General features: G+C 42.0%; 1 protein-coding gene across 4 annotated transcripts in view; it reads left to right on the forward strand.

Moving 5' to 3' along the window:
- hectd1 (HECT domain containing 1) overlaps nt 1–18,420 on the forward strand; it is a 61,954-nt gene that overhangs the window by 21,722 nt on the left and 21,812 nt on the right. For all 4 annotated transcript variants that reach the window (XM_075448253.1, XM_075448256.1, XM_075448254.1 and 1 more), the window contains exons 8-25: nt 2,063–2,139; nt 3,219–3,317; nt 3,552–3,666; nt 5,534–5,708; nt 6,689–6,827; nt 6,926–7,096; nt 7,304–7,526; nt 7,610–7,873; nt 7,998–8,209; nt 8,299–8,445; nt 11,957–12,051; nt 12,381–12,486; nt 12,594–12,728; nt 12,811–12,950; nt 13,180–13,392; nt 13,581–13,691; nt 13,945–14,111; nt 15,308–15,484. In XM_075448253.1, coding sequence (XP_075304368.1) covers nt 2,063–2,139; nt 3,219–3,317; nt 3,552–3,666; nt 5,534–5,708; nt 6,689–6,827; nt 6,926–7,096; nt 7,304–7,526; nt 7,610–7,873; nt 7,998–8,209; nt 8,299–8,445; nt 11,957–12,051; nt 12,381–12,486; nt 12,594–12,728; nt 12,811–12,950; nt 13,180–13,392; nt 13,581–13,691; nt 13,945–14,111; nt 15,308–15,484 — 2,766 coding nt within the window. The remainder of the gene's footprint in view (nt 1–2,062; nt 2,140–3,218; nt 3,318–3,551; nt 3,667–5,533; nt 5,709–6,688; nt 6,828–6,925; nt 7,097–7,303; nt 7,527–7,609; nt 7,874–7,997; nt 8,210–8,298; nt 8,446–11,956; nt 12,052–12,380; nt 12,487–12,593; nt 12,729–12,810; nt 12,951–13,179; nt 13,393–13,580; nt 13,692–13,944; nt 14,112–15,307; nt 15,485–18,420) is intronic.

Consider the following 18,420-nt stretch of genomic DNA (forward strand, 5'->3'; position numbering starts at 1 on the left):
AACATCTTCAAATATAATCACATTTGATATACAGTGCACAGCAAAAATGAGTACACCCCTGTTGAAAATGACATTACATTAGGCAGATGCTTTTTAACCAAAAGCGGCTTACAATGGAGGACATAATCATAGCCAACATCACTAGTAGAAAGAAAGTGCACAGAAAATATACAGAACAACAAGTGCAGACGCTGAGTGCAAGTGGGGTTAGTTTTTTTTTTTTGTTTTTTTGTTTTTTTTAAATACCACAGGGTACATTACACACAGTGTACACGCATACACATCATCCCATAGCTTACAACAGAAAAGTAAGGTCAATAATATAACTTGGATGACATTTTTTCCATTTTTGTGAAATTATGCTGGTGCAAAAGTGAGTACACCCCTATATTAAACTCCCATAGAGAAGATCATGATCTGCTTCAGTAGTCACAGTACATGTTGACAAGCACGTTTCTTTCTGTGAAATTCAGCTTCCTACTGTTGTTGATGGCATCCATACAGCATGCTTGACTTTAAGTATGGGGCACTTTCATTCTTTGTACAAATCACTTTTTACCACCACACCTGTTTGACACCATCTAAAGCAAATGTGTTTATCTTGGTGTCATCCAGATCACAGGACATGGTTCCAGCAACCCATATTGTTAGTTTGTTTGTCTCTGATGAGACGATGATAAACACATTTGTATGGATGCCATCAACAGTAGGAAGCTGAATTTCACCAAACATGTACTGTGACTACTGAAGCAGACCATGATCTCTCTTTTGCACCAGCATAATTTAAAAAAGGAAAAATATGTAACAACGCGCAAGACACCTGTGTGTGTGTGTGTGTGTGTGTGTGTGTGTGTGTGTGTGTGTGTGTGTGTGTGTGTGTGTGTGTGTGTGTGTGTGTGTGTGTGTGTGTGTGTGTGTGTGTGTGTGTGTGTGTGTGTGTGTGTTTCAGTTTACAGTCACACAACAAACACAATTACATGAACATACCTCCAGTTGTTCTCTCCTCTGCTTCACCGAGGGAGTCATGTCGAGACTGTCATGTAAATCCTCGGTCTCGTGTGAAGCGTCTGCGGCCGATTCCTCGACCGACACCGATGGGGAGGAGGACGCGGAGGCAGCGGCGGCGACATCCTCCATCACATCCCGTGTTTCAATGCCGCTTTGGACGGTCGTAGCGGAAGGCGAGCCTCCCCAAATCTGCTCACAAAGCTCCATGTACAGAAACACCACTCGACCATGACCACTCCTGCGTCCTGAATCTAACGCGTTTTTGTATTTTCCCCTGATAGCCTTGATTTTCGTAGTGAAGCTTCCCTGCGTGATTTCCTCCTGTGCATGAGGGAAAGCCTCACTAGTCTCCGCCGGGTATTTCTCCAAAAACGTAGACAACATGTCCGCGTATTTTGATTTGCATGACTCCCAGTCGACATTTTTCAGGGCTTTACTAGTTTTATAGTCCAGCGCAATGTTTAAAAGTAATTCTGTCTCGCTGTCAGTCCACACACATGAGCCTGGCGCCATAATTTCTTCTTGAAAAGGATCCGGAAGTTCTTCCTGTCAGCGGTTCTCTATTAGGCTTCTGATTGGCTTATGTGGAATTCTCATTGTTCTAACACTGCCACTGTCAGGCTTGGCGTAATTAACAGCTCTTGATAGCGTTTTTATGCTGATCAATGTAGACGTGTTTTTTTTTAAAAACGGGGCTGTGTGCACCTAGTTATTTTTGCAAACGTAGGTTAGAAAATATGCGTTTATCAAAATACCCGGGTATGTGTAAACAGCACCTTAGATGGTCTCTTCTGTATCTGGGATCATTAGCTGTTAGCCTGACTCCCCCATGTGAATTTCTAATTGGCCAACTGCAGGTAAGGAACTAACTACTTTAGGTACGTCACACAACCCCACTTAAAAAAAAAAAAAAAAAAAAAAAAAAAAAAAAAGCCCGTGGAGTCAGTCACAGTGGATGTCCCAACAACCTTAATGATGCCTGTTTGGTATGTTTTTGCATTTGGGATTGGTACTCTGAAAAGAACAGTGTGACAATGCTTGTGTTCTCCTACAGCTTTTGAGGTGAACTTTATGGATGACGTTGGACAGACGCTGCTCAACTGGGCCTCGGCTTTCGGCACACAGGAAATGGTACAGAAAAAGCCATTTGAGATGTCTTCTTTGGAAACTTTAAAAAGAATTCTTATCACACTAGATGTTTGGAACTTGAAACAACAGAGAGCAGAGTATGTCAGCATTTCATGGATGCTTTAATGTGGTCAAATCCTTCAGAAGATTAATGGTAATTTAATAAGAATTGCCTTGATCTGGATTTCATCAAACGCTCTCAAGATGTCAAATTGTACACCTTTTCAATACTTAGGCTCCACAAGAATGAAAAGCAGTTGTTGTCCCAGGCTGTTCATATTCACCCTCATATTTACTCATGTGAAGCTCAGTCAGTGGAATTCTGAAAATGAAGCACCACTTTGAATGTTCATATACCATGCTCCACTGTTTCCTACGTTTAAAGAGAGCACAAAGGAGTGAAGGGTGAGGGTTGGTGAAGGGGGCGGGTAGGGTTATAGGGTTAGGGTTGGTGAAGGGGGCGGTTAGGGTTATAGGGTTAGGGTTGGTGAAGGGGGCGGTTAGGATTATAGGGTTAGGGTTGGTGAAGGGGCGGGTAGGGTTATAGGGTTAGGGTTGGTGAAGGGGGCGGGTAGGGTTATAGGGTTAGGGTTGGTGAAGGGGGCGGTTAGGGTTATAGGGTTAGGGTTGGTGAAGGGGGCGGTTAGGATTATAGGGTTAGGGTTGGTGAAGGGGCGGGTAGGGTTATAGGGTTAGGGTTGGTGAAGGGGGCGGGTAGGGTTATAGGGTTAGGGTTGGTGAAGGGGGCGGTTAGGGTTAGGGTTGGTGAAGGGGGCGGGTAGGGTTATAGGGTTGGTGAAGGGGGCGGGTAGGGTTATAGGGTTGGGGTTAGGGTTGATGAAGGGGTGGATAGGGTTAGGGTTAGAGTTAGGGTTAGCACTGATGCTCCTTTCCTGAGCATTTAGAGAACTGGACCATCTCTGATCATGGCCAACAGTTAAACTGGGATATTCTGGGTCCTTTCACATGGAGCCTTCTTCAGGATGAGAATACTTTTGGGCTCGACCTTCTTTTTCATGGTGATAAGTTTGTTTTTTACATTGCTCTGTTTTTGGTTCCACCAACTGTTGTTGTTTTTTCAGGTGGAGTTTTTATGTGAGAGGGGGGCAGATGTAAACAGAGGTCAGAGGTCATCCTCACTACACTATGCTGCCTGTTTCGGACGCCCACAAGTAGCCAAGGTAACACACACACACACACACACACACACACACACACACACACTGTAAATCCCAATGAGATGAGATGAATATCAGGAGGCATGTGCCATTACGCTTCTCAGCTTTCTCTGCGATGGATTTCCTGCTTTGTAGCGCTCACCTGAACTTTTTTTTTTTTTTTTTAACACGGAGACGATCTGATGCTTTTGTTTTCATGGTTTTCCACATTTTTGTGTTTTGTGTACATTTGTTCAGACTCTGCTGCGGCATGGAGCCAACCCAGACCTGAGAGATGAGGATGGAAAGACTCCTCTGGACAAAGCCAGAGAGAGAGGACACAGTGAGGTGGTGGCCATACTGCAGTCACCTGGTTAGTTAAAGCCATCATACAGCTGTGCTGCTGCTTATGTTGTTGCTCTGCTTGGTTTTATTCCACTCCATGTCTTTCCCATCAGTCTCACTGCATCATTCAAACTTTACACTTTGACCTTCATTGCTGACGTTCAGGGGTTGCCTAAAACTGCCTGGAAAGTGTTGGATACTCCCTGAAGCCTTTTCCTTTTCTTTTTTGTTTGTTTGGAGTCAGACTGAAATAGCCTAGCAAGCCAGACCCGTACAGCAAATAGCTGTACAGGGGTCTAGTGACGCTGGATAGCAGTGTGGGGGGGATAAACGGCTGTCTGTCAAGTTCAACGCCACGCAATAGGATGGCGCAACAACCAATCAGAGCGATGAAGAAGTTTTACGTAGTCAACGCGACGTGGTTTGTAGTCTATGGCCTGAAAAGCTGATTTCTCTTAAGCTCTAAACTCTGTAAATATATAACTTTAGCAACATTTGAAACATTTTCAGGCGAGAAAGTAGTCGTTTAGACCCCCAAGGTGTTGAAAATCTGACAAAATACCGGCTATTTACAATTTTGTTCAGACGAATTCAGCGCTGCTAAAGCTAGCCGCAGTGAGTAACGCACTTCCGGTTTTGACTGCTCTCGTCCCGTTAACGGAATTTGACCGTTCAAATGCCTTACCGGAGAGTTTTGTCAGCTCTGAGACGAAGATCGGCCCGCCGTCTTCGGTACATCATGCTCGCAATCGACTGGGGAAAGCCTGTTCGCCGGGCGCAGCCATTGTTTACCTCTCTCTTGAACTTTTTTTTTTTTTTTTTTTTTAACCTCTCTCTGGAACTACACACTGAAACGTCGCACCTCTGTCGTCACTAGGTAGCCCGGCCTCCGACCCCGCTCCTCACGATTTGATTGGCTCGATCAAGTTTTGATTTGGAACGTTGCAAAACGACCACAAGTGACTAGACTAGCCCCAGAGCAAATTCCATTTGCGGCCGCTAGGGGCGTCTAGATTTCTAGGCTAAGACTGAAAGGAAATACAGAAACATTTTCCCTCAGACCTCCATATAGATATTCTATTTGATATATTAATAAGTAATTGGAGGCTCTCTATAATTGACTTTGGTCCTTAAGGCCCTGACACATTAAGTTAATCGTTCACATTAAAGACTCCCTACGGTATCACATTGGGCAAATATTTAACACTTGATCACACCACAGAGTCATCCTGCTCCCAGCTCGGCCATATAATCTGCATCTGAGTAGAAAGACGGAAGGCTGCAGGTCAGAAAGGAGCAGCAGTGACCACAGTCTGCAGTAAAGGAAACTGGTTGACTTCATGTAAATAATGTAAACACAGCAGTGTTTCCATAAAGTCTACTTATTTCTTTCTTCACTTCAATATGAACACATATATTAGCATACATCATACTTGTTATTCTGTTAAGCATGTTTTAATGTTTTTAAACTCTACAAAAAAGTGTTCGGATCCACACCAATACGTTCTATGGATTTAGTGCATTTATGCTTTTACCAAGCATTTAAGCATCCTGCATTAAAACAATTAGAGTTTGTTCACTGTGCTGAACAGCCAGTCGGGAGAGATGGCTCTCATTGACCAGACTCAACATGTGGAACATTGATGGAAGCTGAAGTTGTAAGGATGCAGACGCATTGAAAGTAAAAGGGTGCCAAACATTTACTGGTGTCCCCAACGTCTGGCCGTCAGCTTGGTGTGTCTCCGTCTCACTAACTCAGTGTCTTACTGTGTGTGGACACTCTTCCTGTAAAGACCTCCTCTTTACAGATGCTTTCAGTTATTTCTTTTTTATTTGAGCATGATCCAGATCGAAACTTGTTGTTTGGTCTCCAAATAACAAAACTTGTGTTTCAGGAGATTGGATGTGTCCAGTGAACAAGGGAGATGATAAGAGGAAGAAAGATGCCAGCAAGGAGGAGGAAGAGGGCAGCGAGCCCAGAGGAGACCCAGAAATGGCTCCCTTCTACCTGAAGAGACTTCTTCCTGTTTTTGCACAAACCTTTCAGCAAACCATGCTGCCTTCTATAAGGTAAATTCACCCAAATCACAGCACTCTACGCTGTGTGCTAATCACTTTATTCTATTGTTATTTGTTCACTTTTATCCAAAAAACACCAAACTGTTTCTTGAAATGAATCCACGTCTTTAAATGTGAATATATAAGAGAGTGATTTAAAGCTCGTTCATTTAATACTATAGAGTTTTCCACAGTCAGAGACCCACAACAGAGCCACGTCATGATGTCATTTCAAACGGCTCCTCCACATATGTATGACCCCCCCCCTTCTAGTGTAATCAGAATGTTTGTAGAGGTGCAGGGATACGGCTTGTCTCCAGAAAACAACAGCAAATGGATATCATTGCATCACCAGCAGTGTTTTAAATGCTATTTTTAAACAACAGCAGTACAACAATGTAACTCCAAACTAAAACTTTCCAAGCAAACTGCTACTGCGAATGCAGCTCTGTGTGACGCATTGAGCAGTGTTCACATTTCAGCTGGTGTTCTAAAAGGTTACATGGCAGAAAAATGAGAGAGATGCTGAGCTTCTGGTCGACTTTACTTCTACTACTTCTAGTTTTTTTTTTTTTCTGATTCTCTGTTGAATAAACAAAGGAAACGCTGCAATGACTGCACTTTTCTAACAGGGCGGCCACAACATTTCAGCTGGTTTAGTTTTGTCACTAAAACCCTTCACTCAGCCCCAGATGTTAGGGGTTCTTTACTTTTCGCCATTTTTTCAGTGGTGGACCCAGATTGAAACAGAAAGAACTGGTTCTAAGTTAGGCTCCAGCTCTAAACCAGCACTGGAAGCACTTTGGTGGAGAGACCCCCTGAGAGGCTTAGCACCGTGCTTGCATTTTGGAATCAGGGGAGTGAAAACAACATTGCTGTGGCACACTTTGCAGTGCCAGCTCTCACCCACACACTAGTTGAGTTGGACAACCTCCACTTCCAGCCTAAAGGTGTATCACCTTTTTTTATTTGTTTTGTTTGGTCATTTTTAGGAAAGCCAGTCTTGCTTTAATCAGAAAGATGGTTCACTACAGCAGTGAAATGCTGCTGAGGGAGGTGTGTGACAGCGAGACGGGACATAACCTGCCAACAGTACTGGTGGAGATCACTGCCACTGTCCTTGATCAGGAGGTACGTGGTCATTTCCTCTTACATGTATGTGTGGTCATACATATGCACATTCATGATATGATATGATCAGTCTGTTCTTTCTTTTTCTTCTCTGTCAGGACGATGATGATGGTCACCTGCTGGCTCTGCAGATCATCAGAGATCTGGTGGATAAAGGCGGAGACGTTTTCCTTGACCAGCTGGCCCGACTGGGGGTAATCAATAAGGTGTCAACTCTGGCTGGACCGGCGTCTGATGACGAGAATGAGGACGAAACTAAACCTGAAAAGGTGGGGAGGGAAAGGAGAAACTAGTTTTTCTGTATTACTTGAAACAATACGAGGCAGTCTTATAAAGTTGTTTTATGTTTGAGTTAGATATGTGGATCTTTGTTTTTTTCATGCCCAAAGTAATGCTATAGAGAGTGACTCTATGGTTCTATTGTTTAAGTGAGAAGTTTAGCGTGAGCACATCTAAGAAATGATCATCTTGTGCAGGAGGAGGAGGTGCAGGAAGATGCTAAGGAAATCCAGCAGGGGAAGCCGTACCACTGGAGGGACTGGTCCATCATCAGAGGCAGGGACTGTCTTTACATCTGGTCAGACGCTGCTGCCCTCGAGCTCTCCAATGGCTCCAATGGCTGGTTCAGGTTCATCCTGGATGGGAAGCTTGCAACCATGTACTCCAGTGGAAGTCCAGAAGGGGGTTCAGACAGTTCAGGTAGGATTTCCATGCTCACATGGCACCTCCTCATCTGATTTCTAAGTTGCTCTGATTTACTCCCTGTGTCACTCTTTCTACAGAGTCTCGCAGTGAGTTCCTGGAAAAGCTGCAGCGAGCGAGGAGTCAGGTGAAGCCAGTAACAACCAGCCAGCCCATTCTCTCCATTGTCGGCCCCACTAAGCTTACAGTCGGGAACTGGTCTCTGACTTGCCTGAAAGATGGAGAGATTGCCATCCATAACTCAGATGGGCAGCAGGCCACCATCCTGAAGGAGGACCTGCCGGGCTTTGTCTTCGAGTCAAACAGAGGAACCAAACACTCGTTCACCGCAGAGACGTCCCTGGGTGAGCCGGAGTTGGGATTCTGGACATAAAAATGCATAGAAATCAGGAGAGTGCTTGGGTGGTCTGTTCAGAGACCATCCAGACAAAGAGGCGACCCTCTTTTAACTCCGTTGTGTGTTCGCAGGCTCGGAGTTCGTGACGGGCTGGACAGGAAAACGAGGCAGAAAGCTGAAGTCCAAACTGGAGAAAACAAAGCAGAAGGTGAAGAGCATGGCGAGGGAGCTGTATGATGACCACTTCAAAGCTGTGGAGAGCATGCCCAGAGGAGTGGTGGTCACCCTGAGGAACATCTCAACCCAGCTGGAGTCTGCCTGGGAGCTGCACATTAACAGACAGGTACAGGAACATACCAACACATGTGTATGCAAACACATTGGGTTCAGTGTAGGAATACATGATGAAATGTGCCTGTGTGGTGTTTACAGAGTCTCGAGGGCGAGAGCACTTGGAGGGACCTGATGAAAACGGCTCTGGAGAACCTGATTGTTGTTTTGAAGGATGAAAACACAATTTCTCCCTACGAAATGTGCAGCAGTGGCCTCGTCCAGGCTCTGTTCACTGTCCTCAGCAACGTAAGCATCTATGAAACCTGACAGCTTCACAAAGAAGTGGAATTCATTACCCTTCATGACAGACAGCATATCTGCTGCTCCTCAAAATGGCTACCTTCTTTGTTTTTGATTTTCAAAGGGTTTAACAGCTTTAAAGTGTTTGGGTCAACGGACAGAAACAATTTAAAAAGTTTGAATTTCATGGTAGTTTCTTTCTAGTATTCTTGAAAGAAAAACATAGGGAACGTCCCCAAGTGAAATAAATTGGAAATAACTGAAAATATCCGAAGCATCAAGAAGCACAGGTGAGGATCGGTGATGGTTCGGGGATGTTTGCTGCTAGCAAAGCTGTGCTATATCTCCAGGAGAGTTTGATAGTCCCACCTCTGCCATGCAGCATTTCTCCCCATACTCTTTATGCTTTGAGCAGCTATGCCCCTGAAACAGTCCTGTGCAGTGTTGTATAAAGTACTGAAATCTCACACTCAAGTAAAAGTATAGGTACCCCTCCAAAATATGACTTTGGTAAAAGTCCAAGTCACTGACTGAAATGTTACTTGAGTTAAAGTCTTAAAGTATCCGAAACGTCTTGTACTTAAGTATGAGAATTACTATAAAAATAGATCTACTTAAGTAGTGTAATGAAAAGTAAAAAGTAAACAAGGCAAATGCAGTTTGAATGACATTTTTTATATTTTGGTAAACTTTGAAGGTCAAATACACTTCAAATCTACACACAACCAAGTGCAGGCAAAATTTAGACCAGGTTTAGACAGAAAGGACAAACTTTGTGAACCTTTAAGTTTTTCTTCTTCAAGTAAGGTCAGTGCTGAAAATGAGGCGTAGATTACAGCATTAAGAAAAAAATGAAACAAAAGAGGCTGCTACTGTTATTGGCATCATTATAAACAAAATTTAAAGAAAAAAATAGGAGAAAACTGAAGCTTATCTGGCAGCTGAAGAGGGAGTCCAGTTTGAAACCCCTTTTGTAAACCTTTCTAAAAAATAAATAAAATAACTCAGTACAGAAAATGCGGCCAACATCCCCAAGAAAAAAAGCTGTTACGATTACTGTACTTCACAAGCTATAGGAGGTGCACACACAACCGGCCATTATACAAAAGAAAAAAAGAATTGGGAGGGAACTGCAGCTTATCTGGCATCTGAAGAGGAAGACCTTTTTTGGAAAACTACCTTAAAACCTAAAAAAGTGGAGTTTCTGTAAGATAGAATTTCCACGTCTTTGGGCAGGCATAACATGCATGGGGTCAAAACACTGTTGTGTTTTTTTTCTCTCTCTCTCTCTCTCTTTTTTTGTAACGAGTAACTAAACCGAACAATGAAAATGTATCGGAGTAAAAGTATGCAATTAAGTTCGGAAATATAGTGAAGTAAAAGTGAAAGTTGTCAAAAAATTTTAAACTCGAGGAAAGTACAAAGTATTCCAAAATATACTTCACTTCAATTCATTTTTATTTATATAGCGCCAAATACAACAAATGTCATCTCAAGGCACTTAGATAGTAAGTCCAATTCAAGCCAATTGGAATTCAATTAATTAATAATAATCATAATTCATAAAATAATCCAATTCGTTCATATAGAGCCAATTCAAAAACAATTTCCTAGCTAAGAAAACCAACAGATTGCACTGAAAACTTTTTGTTTTTCGGTCCAATCTCCCGGCCTGAGCGTGCCTGAGGCGACTGTGGAGAGAAACGACTCCCTCACTTCACTACTGTACTTAAGTACAGTAGTGAAGTATTTTTACTTCGTTACTATACAACACTGGTCCTGTGAGTCTCTCAGCCAGCTGGGCCTTCGTTCTTGGTTCTTATCTCATAACTGCAACCTTTTTTTTTTTTTTTTTTTTTTTTTTTTTTAAAGGTCCGTTATGATACTTTTTAATCACTGTCTTTTTATTAAGTTTTTTTCCTTTTATGCATACAGTTTGTGAATACAAAGAAGTGTTTATCTGGCACAGACATAAAATAATATACAGAAAATTAATCCCTACAAAGTAATCCCATTTGGCCCACCCAGGTCACTGCCCAGTAGGTCCATGCACTACATTCCTATCCCTGACTGAAACGGAGCACATTTTAATAAAATAAATTAATCTAGAGGATTATTGTATATTTTGAAATGAGTTAAGGGCCCCCATGTTTTTTCAAATTTACCAGTTGAGTGTTGAAGAGAGCATCTAATTCTTTCCAATTTCAAACACGACATAAGGTCACATAACCACTGCTTATGAGTTGGAGGAGCAGCACCCTTCCACCTGGTCAGAACTGTACGCCTCGCTAACAATGAGCAAAATGCCAGTGCCTGTCTTTTAGAGGCTGGTAAAGGCAACCCCTCATCACTGAAGCCAAAAAGAGCCAAGAGAGGGCCAGGTGTTATATCTGCAACCTTTTGATAAAAAATTGTGTGTGTCAACAACTGTATTGAAGTCAGCAGATGGGTAAAAAGCTTCCATTGGAATTGCAGTAATGCAGTGATAAATATGTTTCAGCTGGCTAGTTAAGCCTCACTCATGCAGCTTCCTCTTCCTTAAACAACCATGTTGAAGACATGTTTCTGTAGGCTCAAAATATTGGTCTGCATCAAAAACGAAAGATCGAAGAAGATCACTAAAACTACCAGAACTGAGTTCAGAACAGTGGTGAACCATCATCTTCTTGAACTAGATTTGGTCATAAAAAAATGGGGCCAGTGTTGGGATCTGGTCAGGTTCAGGGTTCAGCAACATTATGTCCCCACATGATTATCTTTCTTCCACGGTGGCACTGGCATATTTCAAGAGGACAAATTCAGGATTCTTCGAGCTCAAACTGTGAAAGGATAGTTCAGGGAGCATGAGCCCCCCACCCCAGAGTCCAGAACTAAACCCCATGTGTATGGCAAAGACCGAACGCTTCTCAGTCCTCTCTCTCAAAAAAAGATTTGATATCTTTAATTATTTGATACTTCTACTTCTTTAGGTCCATGTTGAAAATGGTTTTTGAAACGATTAACATAATCTGCAGCTTGGAATCACTGATGGAATAGAAACTGATGTTTTGTGTATATTTATCATTTCGGTTTTTCCATGCCTGTGTTTTGTAATTCCCTGAAGTGTTACCTATAAGGTGATGTGCATTTTTTCTGTGCCTCATTGAGAAGGTGTTTGAGTTATTGCATTAAGCCTAGTCTTTTTTTCTTTATTATAATAATAATAATAATGACTTGGTTTTATATAGCGCCTTTCAAGTAACCCAAGGTCGCTTTACAAAAAGGAGATGGGGCTAGGGAATAGAGGAAAGAAGAGGGGAGGGGGTAGAAATGGGGATGGGGCCAAGGTGATTAAGGACCATAGGCCTCAGTGAATAAGTGGGATTTGATGTGCTTTTTGAACGTTTCCAGTGTGGGAGCTTGGCGGATATGGAGAGGTAGACTGTTCCAAAGGGTGGGGGCAGCAACACAGTTCAAACAGTTCATGGAATAATGAGTTACAGTTGATTTATTTTGCTGCTTTTTCTTGTTGATACAGAGTGTGGATGTGGATATGAAGCAAGATTGTAAGCCTTTAATGGAAAGGATCAATGTCTTCAAGACGGCTTTCAGTGAGAACGAAGATAATGAAAGGTAAGGATCGCATAAAGTTTTGTCATGCCTTGATTTTGTTGTCAGGTCACACCGTTTCTGCTCTGACTAGAACTGATCAAGAGCACAACAGTTTCTATAACGCTCCTTGTTTAACAGGACTTGGTTCCCATGTAGCCAGGAGAGCTATTAGTGCAAAAAGTAATGAATATTTTTCAGTAAAGGAAAAATGGTATGATAAAGGTTCAAGATGGAAAGAAATTGGGACTTTGTGCTTCCAGTGCTTATTTTTTTGTTAGATCTAATCTGCTTTAAACACTGAGATTACAGCTGATTTAAAAAGTCTGGTGTTTGTGTATGTGCATGTGCAGCCAACCAGCTGTTGCCTTAATCCGAAAACTGATAGCAGTCCTGGAGTCAATAGAGCGTCTACCTCTGCACTTGTACGACAGTCCAGGATCCTCTTACAACCTGCAAGTAAGTGGATGCGTTTTTTGGGTCATGGTGTGATCTCTGGGGAGCTCTGTCAGTCATGTTCATCCGTTTGCTTCCAACTGCTGATGCAGTGTGTTTGTGGGTTTCAGATCTTGACGAGGAGGTTGCGATTCCGTCTGGAGCGAGCGCCAGGAGAGACGGCTCTGATTGACCGGACAGGTCGCATGTTGAAGATGGAGCCGCTTGCCACTGTGGAGTCTCTGGAGCAGTACTTGCTAAAAATGGTTGGGTCACACTGAAAATGTTCATCACACACACATCAATGAAAATCCTTTGTTCTAAACCCCCCTGCCCCTTCTCTTCCAGGTTGCAAAGCAGTGGTACGACTTTGAGCGTTCATCCTTTGTTTTCGTGAGGAAACTCCGAGAAGGACAGATATTCGCTTTTAGACACCAACACGACTTTGATGAGAATGGTATCATCTACTGGGTTGGAACCAATGCCAAGTGAGAGCAGTCACTGCAGCCATCTTTGAATGTTGCAAATCAATTGCTCTTGAAAAGACAGTTTTTGCTTGGTGGTTGAAATTCTCTCTTCCTGACGAAGCAAAAAACATCTTTTGTCAATAAGAATTTATTTTCTTGTATTGCTAGTCCTTGTAAAAATGCTTCTTGCAGACTTCATGATGTTATGATTTCGACATTCAGTTTGAATCGGCATTCTTGTGCACTTCAGAACGGCGTACGAGTGGGTTAATCCCGCAGCTTACGGCCTGGTGGTGGTGACATCTTCAGAGGGGCGTAACCTCCCTTACGGGCGGTTGGAGGACATCCTGAGTCGGGATAGCTCCGCCCTCAACTGCCACACCAATGATGACAAGAATGCATGGTTCGCTGTTGACCTCGGCCTATGGGTCATTCCTTCAGCATACACTCTGAGGCATGCCAGGTAACCCAACACACACACACACACACATGAATGAGCCACTCTATGCAGTACAGCAGACGCACACCATGCCACGGGCCATATAACACAGAAAGAAACATTTATTCTAAGGCACACAGTGATACAAATGTTTTCATCATGCTTTTATCAGTCTTTTTACTGCTCGTCATTGTCTTCCTCCTCCTCTGCAGGGGCTATGGCCGCTCTGCATTGAGAAACTGGGTTTTTCAGGTGTCCAAGGATGGGCAGAACTGGTCCACTCTTTACACCCACATAGATGATGGCAGCCTCAACGAACCAGGGTATTAACCTTCAGCTTAAATCTTCTGATTCCACTCTAACAAACAACACACTTGTTTTTTCATTTGCCCTTTATGGTCTAATATAAGATGGATGATGGAAGATGAATAATGCATTGATCATCATTTTTGTTTAAGCTAAGTAAAAGGCTGAGCAATTATTCTTAAGACTTTAGTTTGGTAATGTATTGAAAACAGTTGTTAAGTTAAATAATTGCATAGACTCTGGGCAATTAATGTAAGTATGTTTTCATAGGTCGACAGCCACGTGGCCTCTGGACCCATCGAAAGAGGAGAAGCAGGGCTGGAGACACATCAGAATAAAGCAGATGGGGAAGAATGCCAGCGGTCAGACACACTACCTGTCTCTGTCTGGACTTGAGCTGTATGGCACCGTCACTGCTGTTTGCGAGGACCAGCTCGGTGAGGACCGATTTAAGCTTCAGATCAGTTTCAGATTTCAAGAGTCATTTATCTTCTAAAAGTTTTTCCAGCATATTATTAAACTATCAGTGCAATCGGTACGAATAGCAATCAAAGTAAAATATTCCTTCATCCTGTTTGAATGCTAAAGTTCTTCATACAATGATTTCAGAATATTCTTATAGCCAGCCTCCTTTGCTTTTAATACACCTAACTTAAGACTGCTTACGTTTTTGTCTGTCATTCGTTACAGTAGCCAACAAGAGGAAATTATCTGCATTTATTTAGCTCTCTTGTAATATTGTTGAAAGCACAAAGTGCTTTTATACGACAACAAACATTCCTCAGTTCACACACACATTCTCACACAGTACTTCCTAGAAGTACTATACAGTAATCCGTAAATTCCGGACTATAAGCCGCTATTTTTTTCCCAGGCTTTGAGCACCGCGACTTATATTACGGTGCAGCTAATATGTTTTTTTCTTCTTTTTTTTTTTCATGCCACAAAAAACATTTTGCCTCGTAACATTAGACCAATAAAATTAACAAACAGTTCGCAGTGGTCCAATGAAATTGTACGATAAATCAAACACACTTACACTACTAAATTATTGTAAATCAGTCATTTGTACTCACCCTCAACATGGAAAACAAACGAAGAAATGCATATGATGCAGCTTTTTAACTAAAGGCTCAATCTGTCTTTTGATGAAGGAAACAGAGCTGCTGCACGTAATCTTGGCATCAATGAATCGATGGTGAGACGGTGGAGGCACTGTTTGGGGAAAAAAAGCATTTAAGCCACGTATTTGTGCGTTACAGATAGGTATTTAAGTTAAAACCATTGGTGTTGCAGGCACTGTTCGGGGAAAAAAAAGCATTTGCAGTATGTATTTGTTTATGTTACAATACGCATTTGATTAAAAGTTTAAAATCCTCACATGTAGCATCTTTCTGTGTCAATATCTGATATTACACCTGCGGCTTATAATCCGGTAAGATTAGAGGGTGCAGTTTATACTCAGGGGCGCTCTATAGTCCGGAATTTACGGTATGTGTCCACATACGATCACTTAAAGCCTTAAGAAGCTGAAAGCTTTCCCTTTTTTTCTTTTTTTTTTTTTTCTTTGCCAACACATAGGTGACATGTAATAAACCAGTCTTGCCCTCCATGGCTTTCTGTCCTCCTTCAGGAAAAGCTGTGAAAGAGGCGGAGGCAAACCTTCGTCGCCAGCGTCGTCTGTTTCGCTCCCAGGTAATGAAGTACATAGTCCCGGGGGCACGGGTTGTCCGTGGTATCGACTGGAAGTGGCGAGACCAGGATGGAAACCCGGCAGGAGAGGGCACCGTCACCGGGGAGGCTCACAACGGTAAGACACATTGGGATGAAACGGAAACCTGAACACTATAAAAACCTGATGCATGGTTCACATGGCTGCTCACAAACCAGCTGTTTTAACGATTATTATATTTTAATGAAACCTTTTCTATTTAAAAAAATGTTGTTAACAGAGGTCCAGATGTTTGTCTCTGTCCTCAGGTGGTTGGACTATGGCAGATGTGTGTGGCATCAAATATATATACATATATACACACACACACACACACAAATATATCTCAAATACCTGTTGTTCTTTTGGTTTTTTTTTTTTTTGTCGCCATCCAGCTTCTACTCTGAACCCTTAAATCTGCACACATTTGGCATCTATTGTATGTTCTTTGAGTCAATGATGTTAAATCAGTCAGAATCCATCATGAAGGAACATTGGTTATTCTTCAAGCTTCTGCTGAGTGACCAAGCTCTTCACTCTGTCTCTAACGCCATAAAAAGTCCAGCTATCCCAGGAGAAAATGTCTTTCAGCCCCCTGTTTCCATAGCCTCATTCTTTCAGTCACTGCCCACAAACGGACATTGCCTACCCAACGTGCAGGTGGCCGGACAGCTCAGCTCTGTTTTGGGCTCCATTTTACTGTCCGTTGTAAACACAACCCAGAGACGCCTAAATTGCATTGCTTACACCAGCAACTCGCCCCCAAACCAGGAGGGTAACGTCACAGTTTTGTTGCGGATAAGGATGCCCTCAAACGTTGTTGTTCTGACTCAGCCAACGTAGCTGCACTATCTTTAAAATGAGATGCGTTCCTCACTCCGGCTATGCGTTAGCATCCTGTCAGCGGAGAAAGCACTTTGATTTTGTCTCTGTTTTTTGGAGGTCTGGGTGGCTCACAACATCAGCAGCCTTGATGTAGTTGCAAGCGTTATGCTAATATAAAGCATTGTAAGCATTTAGTGACTAGAAGACATTTATAGTATAGTTGATAAAAATCTTAAACTCTTAAACTGATTGCAGCACTATGTTTGTTGTGTACCAGTTATCTTGTACTTGTGTTTTTTATATATGCTGAACAAAAAGCTTATTTAGGCTACGCTGTTGCTAATCATTCTGTCATATGCACAACTGTAAGCCGGGTGGTTCCATTTGAGATGGGGCTGTCTGAAACTACTCCTGCAGAGGAATCTTATCACAAATATCAGTTGTAGATCACAGATTCTTCAGGCCTTCATGTAGACATTTATCTCAGTCTTTCTTGTAAGTTTGTAGTGTCTTGATGTATATTTTGTGATGATGCAGTTGCATATGGTCTTCTGTTGTAATTTATTTCATGTTATATCTTACATTTTGCCATCTAGTGGTTTCATTTTTCATCTGTCATAAGTGAGCCAATCAGATTCTTGCTAACTCTTAAGTAGTGAACACTGTGGGCTGTGAACGACCCCCTGAAGAGGCCTGTTAGTGCCACTACTCAGGGTGTGTTTTAACCAGGTCTAATTGTGCATATTTTTAGGCTTTACCCACATTTTTGGATTTTTAATCTCAGTCAAGGCTTTTTATTTTCCTTGGATCCTCTTTTCCTCAATGTTTGTGTCCCGTATCCAAGAGCACCTTCATCCCCCTTGTTTGACCTTCTGAGCACTCTTTCTTTCTTTCTTTTGTTCTTTCTTTCTGCCTCTCACTCTTTCTTTTTGTTTCTTTCTTTCTTTCTCTGGCTCGCTCTCTTTATTTCTGTCTTTCTTTCTCTCTTTCCATCTATCCTTCTTTCAACACATTTTTGTAGAAAGTCACAGTGAAACAGCATTTTTATTACATCTTGCATATTTTATAAAGGTAAATGAAACCTGAAAAACTGACAATAAACACAAAAATTCTTTAGGTATACTTGCTGCACAAATCCTGAAGAAAAAAATCCCGTCTCTGTTCTTAGAAACAGTCCAAATAAACCAATCAGTGGTGCGGAGATTTGTCATCTGGATTCTACACATGAAATGAAAAGAATGGTGCAACTAAAAACTGGCATTCTGAAGTTTCTCCCCCATTTGGTTTAATTTTTCATAACATTCACGAGACGGTGAAAAGCATCAAATGTTAACATGTTGGAAGTTAAGAGCAGTAAAATTTCCCAGTCGCTCATTTTTGACGTGCACTCCTCTGTAAATATGACAGCAACTGAACATGATGTCTCTGTTCCGTAAAGGAGCGCAGTGATGGTACTTACGAGGTTATGATTATTACACATCACCCAACAGGGGGCAGTGCTGCAGTCACAGCAGCACACAGGCACACATAGCAAGGCTGGAGCTTAAGTTCCAGAGGGATCCAACAGAGTGAACGATTAAACTGTAAAATAAACTTAAATACTCCACCATCATTGGTGGCTGTGCCTTGAACCAAATGAACAGGAAAAATGTTCAGGGCTGCATTTTAAACACAACAATACATAGCACATATCTTAAGCTGATATAGAGTGACTGTGGGGATTGTTCTATCACCACAAAGAGTAAGAACTTTTTAATTTAATTAAAATTTTTAATTTTATGTGCTGTCCAGGCTCACTGAATGGTAAATGTACGTGTCCAGTATAAAGTCATGGGGAAAATGAATCCAACAGATCATTTGATCCGTAACGAGGAATTAAGGCGAAATCTGGATTTTTGCTCTAAAATGAATTCCTTCACTCAAACCAAGTTAAAACTGCTTTGTCCTTCATATTGCCCACACGGAACCAAAAAGCCAATGTTATGTATTCCATGTCTGAGAAGGACCGCTGTTGCTTGAGAAGCCATCATCAGAATACGTATTATCAAATTAGCGTTCATTTTTGTTGCACTACTAATTTATTAGTTGATAAGATTTCTATTTCCTCTGGTTTTAATGATCAAACAAAACAACAGTCATTTGCTTTTCATTGTGACTTTAGAGGAGAATTGACATGCATATCTGATCTGGTTCACTGTGGAGCTGCTCTG

The sequence above is a fragment of the Odontesthes bonariensis genome, chromosome 17 (genome assembly GCF_027942865.1).
Source record: "Odontesthes bonariensis isolate fOdoBon6 chromosome 17, fOdoBon6.hap1, whole genome shotgun sequence".
In the NCBI taxonomy this organism is placed as follows: domain Eukaryota; kingdom Metazoa; phylum Chordata; class Actinopteri; order Atheriniformes; family Atherinopsidae; genus Odontesthes; species Odontesthes bonariensis.